Below are 12,146 nucleotides of genomic sequence, written 5' to 3' on the forward strand. Positions count from 1 at the left end.
CCAATGAGACCTAACGGGAGTATGTGTGCACGAGCAGGGGAATCGACCCCTAGCTCATTGTGTAGGTGTAGCCCAAGGGAAATTGAGCTAGATCCTCAGCTGGTGTAAATCGGCATTGCTCCACTGAAGTCAATGAAGATACTCTGAATTATAGGTGCCAGGGGGATCTTGCACAGATTAACAGAATATCTCCTCACATTTTTCAGGATATATAGTATACCAGTGGTTCTCAACCTTTCCAGACTACTGTACCCCTTTCAGGAGTCTGATTTGTCTTGTGTACCCTCAAGTTTCACCTCACTTACAAACTACTTGCTTACAAAATCAGACTTAAAAATACAAAGGTGTCGCAGCACACTGTTACTGAAAAATTGCTGACTTTCTCATGTTACCATATAATTATAAAATAAATCAAGTGGAATATAAATATTGTACGTACATTTCAGTGTATAGTATACAGAGCTGTATAAACAAGTCATTGTCTGTATGAAATTTTAGTCTGTACTGACTTCGCTAGTGCTTTTTATGTAGTCTGTTGTAAAACTAGGCAAATATCTAGATGAGCTGATGTACTCCCTGGAAGATCTCTGCATACCCCAGGGGTACACATACCCCTGGTTGAGAACCCCTGAAGTATACATTATGGGAATTACAATACATTTGTTTGCACAAATTAAAGATTAGGCATTTAACTGCAACCTAGTAAATAGGAAATTGACATTGGTATCAGTGGGATTTCTTAGTAAAATAGTAGATTGGATAAAATAATTAACTGTGTTGCCATAGTTAGGTAAACAAACCATTGTTTATTATAATAAAGGCACATATAGTGTTTACATTATAGACTGTGTTTAGAATCCTAAGGTATTATTTGTTTCTGCAGTTCCAAAGCCTCTTCACTGCCTCCTGTTGTGGGATCCCGAAAATCTAAAGGGAGTGTAAGTAGCAAATGTCACAATAAGATTTTTGCTGCTAACTGTGCTTCATTCCAACAGGTGGAAAGTCACCATTCTTTGGGTTTCAATTAAACGTGTGATAATAAAACCCAGAGCCACCTGGTGGTATATTTATTACTGCTTGAAGAATATGGAACTATTCACATGTCAATTAGACAAAAGATATATCAGAAAATATTGTTGCTGTAATGGCCTCTTTATTTTGTACAACATCCTCTGGAACACAGCCAAAGACCAAGTGTTGCTTTGAGATATTTCTCATAATTCTGGTAAACTATCCTTGTAAGTTTTGACTCTTTTTCTAATTCAGTTTATGCAACTAAGGAAAATACACAATCAAGACTTCATACAAAGGCCAGTGAAGACAGTGGGAGTCTTTTCATGGTCTTCAATGGGCTTTGAATCAGGTCGTAAAAGAGTTGCCTGTCCAATGCTCTAGGAATCCTTCACAGCCCGATTCTCTACTGCCTTACACCCTGTATAGCCATTTACATCTCACGGACTCATAGACTTTAAGTCCGGAAGGGACCATCATGATCACCTAGTCTGACCTGCACATCTGTGCAGAGTGGGTATAAAATGCTGCCAGATCAGAATGGTAGTATTTTATTCCCTGCTTGCATTCACTGTGCAAAGAGGTAAATGACCACAGACATTGAAGGGAGTGGAAAATCAGGCCCACAGTCTATAAGCATAAACCCTGTAGTCTATTTCCCCCCTCCCCACCCCCTCCCAAAAAGAACTCCTAATGGAACACAAAGAAAATATGAAACAATTGGAAAAAAAAAAGCCTCCACTCAATTCAGTTTAAATTCAATAGAAGATACAAACATCAGTATAAAGTTCAGTTTCCTTGTTTTGTTCACTGTATGTAAATTTCAGCAGTCTAGCTTTTTATTATTAGTCTGATTTAATCATAACAAGTCTGGAAAAAAAAAGTGAGAAAAGGTAACAAGAATAAAGGCTAACATTCAGAATTTATCTGCTTTATGGTTGTATCCCATGTAGAGAAGTAATGCAGACAAGATTAAAAAAATTCACAGTTGACACATTGATGCACAGTAGACATTTTAATATATGTAAAGACTTTCTAGGAATGTGCAGTATTGATATTAATGATCTGAGGCAAGATTCTCAGCTAGTGTATATCATTGTAATTCCATTGGCCTTAATGGGCACCTAAAGTTTTGCTGCTGGTGCTGATATGGACCAGCACTCTCTAATATGTTATGAATTTTGGAATCCGTAGGCACTGAAAGAAAAGTTGAAATGTGGCTATATCGTTCATTCTTCAGTAAACTAAAAAGCCATCTTTAAATGAAACAAGGTGACATTTCTACTGACTAAATAAAAATCAGAAGAATCACAGTGAACCTGTTGTTTTTATTTAAAAAAATGCTAGTGTGCATAATACGTATGGGATTTTGTTAAAGCAAAGGTTATTGTAGTGAAGTCAGTCCTGAGACCTATGTTAAAGACAGGTATTGCCTCTCAACTGCAGCAGCGGGGAAAAAACATGCTGTCCTTGTCTAGTCCGCCCACGTTGGCACTTTGTAGAATTACAGGGCCCTCTAGTGTCCAAGATTTAAATGACAGGTTTCAGAGGAACAGCCGTGTTAGTCTGTATTCGCAAAAAGAAAAGGAGTACTTGTGGCACCTTAGAGACTAACTAATTTATTTGAGCATGAGCTTTCGTGAGCTACAGCTCACTTCATCAGATGTATACCGTGGAAACTGCAGCAGACTTTATATACACACAGAGAATATGAAACAATACCTCCTCTCACCCCACTGTCCTGCTGGTAACAGCTTATCTAAAGTGATCAACAGGTGGGCCATTTCCAGCACAAATCCAGGTTTTCTCACCCTCCACCCCCCCACACAAATTCACTCTCCTGCTGGTGCTAGCCCATCCAAAGTGACAACTCTTTACATAATCAAGTCGGGCTATTTCCTGCATAGATCCAGGTTTTCTCACATCCCCCCCACCCCCCCCCCCACACAAACTCACTCTCCTGCTGGTAATAGCTCATCTAAACTGACCACTCTCCAAGTTTAAATCCAAGTTAAACCAGAACATCTGGGGGGGGGGGGGTAGGAAAAAACAAGAGGAAACAGGCTACCTTGCATAATGACTTAGCCACTCCCAGTCTCTATTTAAGCCTAAATTAATAGTATCCAATTTGCAAATGAATTCCAATTCAGCAGTTTCTCGCTGGAGTCTGGATTTGAAGTTTTTTTGTTTTAAGATAGCGACCTTCATGTCTGTGATTGCGTGACCAGAGAGATTGAAGTGTTCTCCGACTGGTTTATGAATGTTATAATTCTTGACATCTGATTTGTGTCCATTTATTCTTTTACGTAGAGACTGTCCAGTTTGAGCAATGTACATGGCAGAGGGGCATTGCTGGCACATGATGGCATATATCACATTGGTGGATGTGCAGGTGAACGAGCCTCTGATAGTGTGGCTGATGTTATTAGGCCCTGTGATGGTGTCCCCTGAATAGATATGTGGGCACAATTGGCAACGGGCTTTGTTGCAAGGATAAGTTCCTGGGTTAGTGGTTCTGTTGTGTGGTATGTGGTTGTTGGTGAGTATTTGCTTCAGGTTGGGGGGCTGTCTGTAGGCAAGGACTGGCCTGTCTCCCAAGACTTGTGAGAGTGTAGGGTCATCGTTTAGGATAGGTTGTAGATCCTTAATAATGCGTTGGAGGGGTTTTAGTTGGGGGCTGAAGGTGACCGCTAGTGGCGTTCTGTTATTTTCTTTGTTAGGCCTGTCCTGTAGTAGGTAACTTCTGGGAACTCTTCTGGCTCTATCAATCTGTTTCTTTACTTCTGCAGGTGGGTATTGTAGTTGTAAGAAAGCTTGACAGAGATCTTGTAGGTGTTTGTCTCTGTCTGAGGGGTTGGAGCAAATGCGGTTGTATCGCAGAGCTTGGCTGTAGACGATGGATCGTGTGGTGTGGTCAGGGTGAAAGCTGGAGGCATGCAGGTAGGAATAGCGGTCAGTAGGTTTCCGGTATAGGGTGGTGTTTATGTGGCCATTGTTTATTAGCACTGTAGTGTCCAGGAAGTGGATCTCTTGTGTGGACTGGACCAGGCTGAGGTTGGTGGTGGGATGGAAATTGTTGAAATCATGGTGGAATTCCTCAAGGGCTTCTTTTCCATGGGTCCAGATGATGAAGATGTCATCAATATAGCGCAAGTAGAGTAGGGGCTTTAGGGGACGAGAGCTGAGGAAGCGTTGTTCTAAATCAGCCATACAAATGTTGGCATACTGTGGGGCCATGCGGGTACCCATAGCAGTGCCGCTGATCTGAAGGTATACATTGTCCCCAAATGTGAAATAGTTATGGGTAAGGACAAAGTCACAAAGTTCAGCCACCAGGTTAGTCGTGACATTATCGGGGATAGTGTTCTTGACGGCTTGTAGTCCATCTTTGTGTGGAATGTTGGTGTAGAGGGCTTCTACATCCATAGTAGCCAGGATGGTGTTATCAGGAAGATCACCGATGGATTGAAGTTTCCTCAGGAAGTCAGTGGTGTCTCGAAGGTAGCTGGGAGTGCTGGTAGCGTAGGGCCTGAGGAGGGAGTCTACATAGCCAGACAATCCTGCTGTCAGGGTGCCAATGCCTGAGATGATGGGGCGCCCAGGATTTCCAGGTTTATGGATCTTGGGTAGTAGATAGAATATCCCAGGTCGGGGTTCCAGGGGTGTGTCTGTGCGGATTTGATCTTGTGCTTTTTCAGGAAGTTTCTTGAGCAAATGCTGTAGTTGCTTTTGGTAACTCTCAGTGGGATCAGAGGGTAATGGCTTGTAGAAACTCGTGTTGGAGAGCTGCCGAGCAGCCTCTTGTTCATATTCCGACCTATTCATGATGACAACAGCACCTCCTTTGTCAGCCTTTTTGATTATGATGTCAGAGTTGTTTCTGAGGCTGTGGATGGCATTGCGTTCCGCATGGCTGAGGTTATGGGGCAAGTGATGCTGCTTTTCCACAATTTCAGCCCGTGCACGTCGGCGGAAGCACTCTATGTAGAAGTCCAGTCTGCTGTTTCGACCTTCAGGAGGAGTCCATCTAGAATCCCTCTTTCTGTAGTGTTGGTAGGGAGACCTCTGTGGATTAGTATGTTGTTCAGAGGTATTTTGGAAATTGTTCAAACAGCTGCACCCAGTGAAAGTGCCGAGTGGAATTTACTTGTCCTTTGTGATTTAACTAAATGGCATTGTATGTGTCTGAGATATGTAATGTATGCTGCATACATATTTATGGTATAATTTTAATAAAAATTATTGTGAACTGGTTTAAACTAAGGAAAAAACACGTGGAAATCACATTTTTTTCAAGCTAAAGATTGTGTTAAACTTAAATGTGGTTAATTAAAGGGAAAAAGTGCATGCTGCTTAATTAGAGAAAATTATTAGGTTGACACAACTCCAAATGAAGTCAGTGGGAGGTGTGAGGGACTGGGCTCCTGTGAAAATCAGCTTCTAGATATCCCTTTAATATGCATTATTGTGTCATTTTGCCTTCCTTCAAAGATAACTTTCAAATATGTCTTCTGAATTTGCCATGGTAAGTCTCCATAAGGAGACATGGGGCCAGATCCACAGCTTAGTTTCTCGAGGCAAAATGGAGAGGTGATTCAGAAGCAGCAGGCCTCTTTCAGGGTGTCTACAGTGAAAAACATCAGTGCTAATGCCAGATATCTGCCAGTGCCTCTGCCATGTGCTGTTGCCACTTAGGAGAACAACATACAAATGTAGTTTTGGTCATGTGATCAATTATTTACCAATAGCATTGGTTATGAACATCCAATGACTTTATATATGTCTATGCATACAGGAAATACAGCTATGTGTGTATGCATGGATTAATTCACATGAATGAATCTTGTATCAAAGAGGGCATGCCTGATTTTCCTCAGGAAATTCACAGCATTAATTGAGTTAAGTGAACTGCCTTTTTTCTTTTTTGAGTTGACAACAGGTTGATGAAAGGTTAGGGTTTCTTGGATTATTTTAGATATTATCTAAAAGCACTGGTAGCTTGTGAATATGTCTGTTTTTATACTTGTTGGCTGTATAAACTATGAGTTAGGTAGCTTACAGTGAAACTTAAAAAAAATCGCAAAAAGAAAAGGAGGACTTGTGGCACCTCAGAGACTAACCAATTTATTTGAGCCTAAGCTTTCGTGAGCTACAGCTCACTTCATCGGATGCATTCAGTGGAAAATACAGTGGGGAGATTTATATACACAGAGAACATGAAACAATGAGTGTTACCATACACCCTGTAACCAGAGTGATCAGGTAAGGTGAGCTATTACCAGCGAGGGGGTGGGGGGAGAAATGGGACGGGACGACACCTTTTGTCGTGATAATCAAAGTGGGCCATTTCCAGCAGTTGACAAGAACGTCTGAGGAACAGTGTGTGTGTGTGCGGGGGGGGGGGGGGGGGGGAGGAATAAACATGGGGAAATATCTTTACTTTGTGTAATAACCCATCCACTCCGAGTCTCTATTCAAGCCTAAGTTAATTGTATCCAGTTTGCAAATTAATTCTAATTCAGCAGTCTCTTGTTGGAGTCTGTTTTTGAAGTTTTTTTGTTGAAGAATTGCAACTTTTAGGTCTGTAATCGAGTGACCAAAGAGATTGAAGTGTTCTCCAACTGGTTTTTGAATGTTATAATTGTTGATGTCTGATTTGTGCCCATTTATTCTTTTACGTGGAGACTGTCCAGTTTGACCAATGTACATGGCAGAGGGGCATTGCTGGCACATGATGGCATATATCACATTGGTGGATGTGCAGGTGAACGAGCCTCTGATAGTGTGGCTGATGTGATTAGGTCCTATGATGGTGTCTCCTGAATAGATATGTGGACACAGTTGGCAATGGGCTTTGTTGCAAGGATAGGTTCCTGGGTTAGTGGTTCTGTTGTGTGGTGTGTGGTTGCTGGTGAGTATTTGCTTCAGGTTGGGGGGCTGTCTGTAAGCAAGGACTGGCCTGTCTCCCAAGATCTGTGAGTGTGATGGGTCATCCTTCAGGATAGGTTGTAGATCCTTAATGATGCTTTGGAGAGGTTTTAGTTGGGGGCTGAAGGTGATGGCTAGTGGCATTCTGTTATTTTCTTTGTTGGGCCTGTCCTGTAGTGGGTGACTTCTGGGTACTCTTCTGGCTCTGTCAATTGTTTCTTCACTTCAGCAGGTGGGTATTGTAGTTGTAAGAATGCTTGATAGATAATATGCAAACTGGATACAATTAGCTTAGGCTTGAATAGAGACTGGGAGTGGATGGGTCATTACACAAAGTAAAACTATTTCCCCACGTTTATTCCCCCCCCGCCCCCCCACTGTTCCTCAGATGTTCTTGTCAACTGCTGGAAATGGCCCACCTTGATTATCACTACAAAAGGTTCCTCCCCCACCTCCCCCTGCTCTCCTACTGGTAATCGCTCACCTTAAGTGATCACTCTGGTTACAGTGTGTATGGTAACACCCATAGTTTCATGTTCTCTGTGTATATAAATCTCCCCACTGTATTTTCCACTGAATGCATCTGATGAAGTGAGCTGTAGCTCACGAAAGCTTATGCTCAAATAAATTTGTTAGTCTCTAAGGTGCCACAAGTCCTCCTTTTCTTTTTGTGAATACAGACTAACACGGCTGCTACTCTGAAACCTTAAAAAAAAATCTATCCTGTATTCACCAATGAAAATTCTGAATTACTTTTCTTAGGGAAATGATCGCCAATCTAAATCTACTGTTGGCTCCCGTGACGCAGGGGACATGGTGTCATCTCCTCAGCCTCCAAAGAGAAAGGAAAAGAGAGAACAGACTCAAGAGAAGATTAATTTTTCTAACAAACCCATAAAAGTGATGCAAAATATAAGAGCAATAACTTATATCCTTCAAGATAATGGTGAGTACTTAGGTGAAGTATAACATCATGTAGGTTCCTGAACACTCAGGGCCAGATTCCGGTCTTGGTTATACCAGTGAAAATTTGGAATTGCACATTGGTGTAAATCCGAAGGGGTCATCATATTTTCAGTGTACTTTGTCTGCCACATTAATTTCCAGATCAAGTCATCACATATCAAATGTATCTGTATGTAGCATTCACAGCCTCAGCTCAGTTTATAAAAGACAGACTAACCTGGTATATGCCAGATATAATGTCAGCTAAATAACTTAGGGTTGTCCAACCTGTTATGCTTTTGGTATAGGCATAACCAATGGAAAAGCACTGTCAGAATCCCTTTGTCATCGTACTGCACTGACGGAAAAAAAAAAAAAAAAGCTGGCCTGCTCCAAAGACATTACAATGTCCCAGAGGATCCCATGCTGGCCGCCTGGTTCTGCTAAAACAAAATGATTTAGACCCAGAGGTAATACAACAAATGTAGAACTCCAATTAGCCAATAGCTGCAGAGACTAATCACACTTCAGACTTGCTGGAGGCAACTTCTGATTTGCTTCCCCACTGTGTCATGGCAGCAATTTAGAAATTTAATAATAAATGTTCTCTTTGGAAAATTGCTTTCCTCCCCTTACGGTGTAAGAATTTGTTTTATGTCTAGAAGAACATCCACTTTGTACAGATGTTGTTGATACATTAGTGTGCTATTTTTTCTTCTTAATAATGGTTCAAAAATTGTTAACATGGAGCAATTAATATTTGTCAGCAAAAATAAGTTACACTTTTCATAGCTTCTGATGTTTCCCCAAACTGCTGTTTAAATGTGTGATAGTTATGCATCATGCTTTATAACTTTAGCATATGGGATCCAATAGTGCATCTGCAATGGTACTGGATTGTGATTTACAAATTGTACTTCCTGATTCTGAGGAGTAGATTTGAAAATTGCCATTGAAAGATCGATGAAACCCTTTACTCTGAATCACTTTGTAGTATAACTGTATCTTTCTTTGAAGAAGGTTGTAGAATTGCTGGTTTATTTTTGTTGTGAAACTAATGCCCTTGAATTTTAGTACTGATGTTACTATAGGTTGACGTAATTGTTTATGGGTCATATTCAAATTATGTTTGTTTCTTGACAGAGAGATAATTTTCTTATTATACTGAAAGTGACCAAGGGCAATCTTACTGTCTGCCTTTCAGAACTGGCCATCTTCATAGGTTCCCTTTCTTGAAATTGCCTCTGCAAATTCCCCTCTTACGAGCTATTTGTCATGACATGCAATCTGGCAATTTGGTTTAGCTGATAGAGGGTATTCACCCTTTGATTCCCCATTCTGAAATTTCAGCTGAAGTTATCAAAGGCTCTGCCTCCTACCTGTTCTCATGTCCCAGCTTTTCACTTCTAAAGAAGTTTTTTAAACAATTTTCTTATCCCTGATTATGTAATTTAGTTTAATACTACCAGTTATTCAGTAGGGAGTAGTTCAAGTGATTAAATGAGATTATGATAAGGATTTAATTATAGTTGAGACTATGATTATGTCACGGAGGTCGAGGAAGTCACAGAATCTTGATTTCCAGTGACCTCCGTGACATTGCGGGCTCCGCAACTGACCAGCTGCTGTGTAGTGTGAAAAACTATCTGACTGAATTTGCAACTTCGGGTGTACTGAGCACGCTCACACAAACAGCAGGGAACCCCTGCAGCAGCCCAACAGGCGTCAGGACCCCCTGCAACTGACTGGCCGCCTCCGGGGACCCCTGAGATGCCCAGCTGCCACCGCCAGCAGCAGAGGGATCCCGGAGCTACTCAGTGGCCGCTGGAAGGGGCCCCCCACAACTCCCCAGCCGCCAGCAGAGGTGGTGTGGGGACCCCCTCCATTCCAGCCCCTCAGGGCAATGGGGACTCTGCACCTCCCAGCTGCTGCAGGAGTGGGGTGAGGGGAGGGAGGGTGCTGGACTCTCCTCCTTCCCCATTTTATCAGGGATGTTTTTAGTAAAAGTGAGAGACAGGTCATGGCTTCTGTGAATTTTTGTTTATTGCCCATGACCTGTCAATGACTTTTACTAAAAATATCCATGACCAAATCGTAGCCTTAATTATGGTAGATCTGGAGAAACCTTGAAGCACTGCACTTAATGAAATAGTGTCTGCCACAGACTAGGATGTTAAGAGCCTGGAATGCTCTGTGGAAGGGTATATCTTGCAAGGAGTCTCTTACTTTTGTAGTTTTTGCCCTTGGTGTTAAAAGCAAGAAGAGAGGCCATACTCTTGGAGAAGGCTTTGTCTGTTTGGCTTACAGTTTTTAAGGACTCGGAGACCTCTAACTCAAAGTCCTCAGATCAGACTCCAAGAATACAGAAATTCTCTTCTGTTCAGACAGTTGCATCCTGGTTAACTTGAGGCCTTCATACCTTTTTCTTCTCCTTAGAAAAGAAGAGTCAGTGGTGTTGAGAGACTTTGATGCAGAGGTCTTAAAGTAGCTCTCAAAATCCAGGTGTACTGATCCACTCTCCTGTTTGGTGATTGAACCTGAACCTCTGGGACCAGATGTTCCTGGTTCCAAGTTAAGGAATCAGTGTACACAGTCTTCTCTGATCCATATAACTCTGACCCAGTGATTTGATAGTCTCAGTTTGTCTGGAGTGAGGATTTTCATAAGTAAAGGTTCTGGTTCTGGAGATATTTCTCCAGACTGCTTAACTGATTACCTGTACAATCTTTCTTAGGGTTCTTTAAATTTTGATTGCTTAACTAAAGAAAAAGGTCTTGAGAGTTGAACGTAGTTTTATAGAGTTTATTAAATATCCTTAATAATAGCAACTAATAGTATAGGAAACAAGAAGCAAAAATAGTATTGGTCTCTGGTTTGGTTAACAGACTAGAAAACTGGTCAATATAACCATTCAGATTTTCAGAATCAAATCACATGATCACAATAGAAAATAACACTTATACTCAATTACTATTTTGGGAAGGTGACTTTGTTTGGATTTTTAAATAAGAGTCCCTCAAAATAGGGCCTCACTTCTGCTAACTGATTATCAGCTCCAGTTTTGCTATCAAAAAATTAAGAGCAATCCAAATCTAGATCACAAGACAATTTGATCAACTATTTACATGCCAATTCACCAAGGTCTGGAAAAGGTTCGGAAAAGGGCAACAAAAATGATTAGGAGAATGGAATGGCTTCCATATGAGGAGCGATTAATAACACTGGGACTTTTCAGCTTGCAAAAGAGACGACTAACGGGGGATATTATAGAGCTCTATAAAATCATGACTGGTGTGGAGAAAATAAATGAGGAAGTGTTATATACTCTTCATAACACACGAACTAGAAGTCACCAAATGAAATTAATAGACAGCAGGTTTAAAACAAACAAAAGGACGTATTTTTTTTCACACAATGCACAGTCAACCTGTGGAACTCCTTGCCAGAGGATGTTGTAAAGGCCAAGACTATAACAAGATTAAAAAAAGAACTAGAAAAGTTCATGGAGGATAGGTCCATCAATGGCTATTAGAAAGGATGGGCAGGGGTGGTGTCCCTAGCCTCTGTTTGCCAGAAGCTGGGAGTGAGCGACAGGGGGTGAATCACTTGATGATTACCTGTTCTGTTTCTGATTACCTGGCATTGGCCACTGTCAGAAGACAAAAAGAAAAGGAGTACTTGTGGCACCTTAGAGACTAAACAATTTATTTGAGCATAAGCTTTCATGAGCTACAGCTCACTTCATCGGATGCATAAAGATGCATAAGTAGGGGCATAGCGAGCAGATCGAGGGACATGATCGTTCCCCTCTATTCGACATTGGTGAGGCCTCATCTGGAGTACTGTGTCCAGTTTTGGGCCCCACACTACAAGAAGGATGTGGATAAATTGGAGAGAGTCCAGCGAAGGGCAACAAAAATGAATCATAGAATCATAGAATCATAGAATATCAGGGTTGGAAGGGACCCCAGAAGGTCATCTAGTCCAACCCCCTGCTCAAAGCAGGACCAATTCTCAGTTAAATCATCCCAGCCAGGGCTTTGTCAAGCCTGATCTTAAAAACCTCTAAGGAAGGAGATTCTACCACCTCCCTAGGTAACGCATTCCAGTGTTTCACCACCCTCTTAGTGAAAAAGTTTTTCCTAATATCCAATCTAAACCTCCCCCACTGCAACTTGAGACCATTGCTCCTCATTCTGTCATCTGCTACAATTGAGAATAGTCTAGAGCCATCCTCTTTGGAACCCCCTTTCAGGTAGTTG

At 41.5% G+C, this 12,146-nt stretch overlaps 1 protein-coding gene across 3 annotated transcripts in view; it reads left to right on the forward strand.

The window, feature by feature from the left end:
* DCDC2 (doublecortin domain containing 2) overlaps window positions 1-12,146 on the forward strand; it is a 156,211-nt gene that overhangs the window by 67,591 nt on the left and 76,474 nt on the right. For all 3 annotated transcript variants that reach the window (XM_075125353.1, XM_075125354.1, XM_075125355.1), the window contains 2 exons: window positions 884-938; window positions 7,702-7,885. In XM_075125353.1, the coding sequence (XP_074981454.1) occupies window positions 884-938; window positions 7,702-7,885 (239 nt within the window). The remainder of the gene's footprint in view (window positions 1-883; window positions 939-7,701; window positions 7,886-12,146) is intronic.

Source organism: Caretta caretta, chromosome 2, assembly GCF_965140235.1.
Source record: "Caretta caretta isolate rCarCar2 chromosome 2, rCarCar1.hap1, whole genome shotgun sequence".
Taxonomy (NCBI): Eukaryota; Metazoa; Chordata; order Testudines; family Cheloniidae; genus Caretta; species Caretta caretta.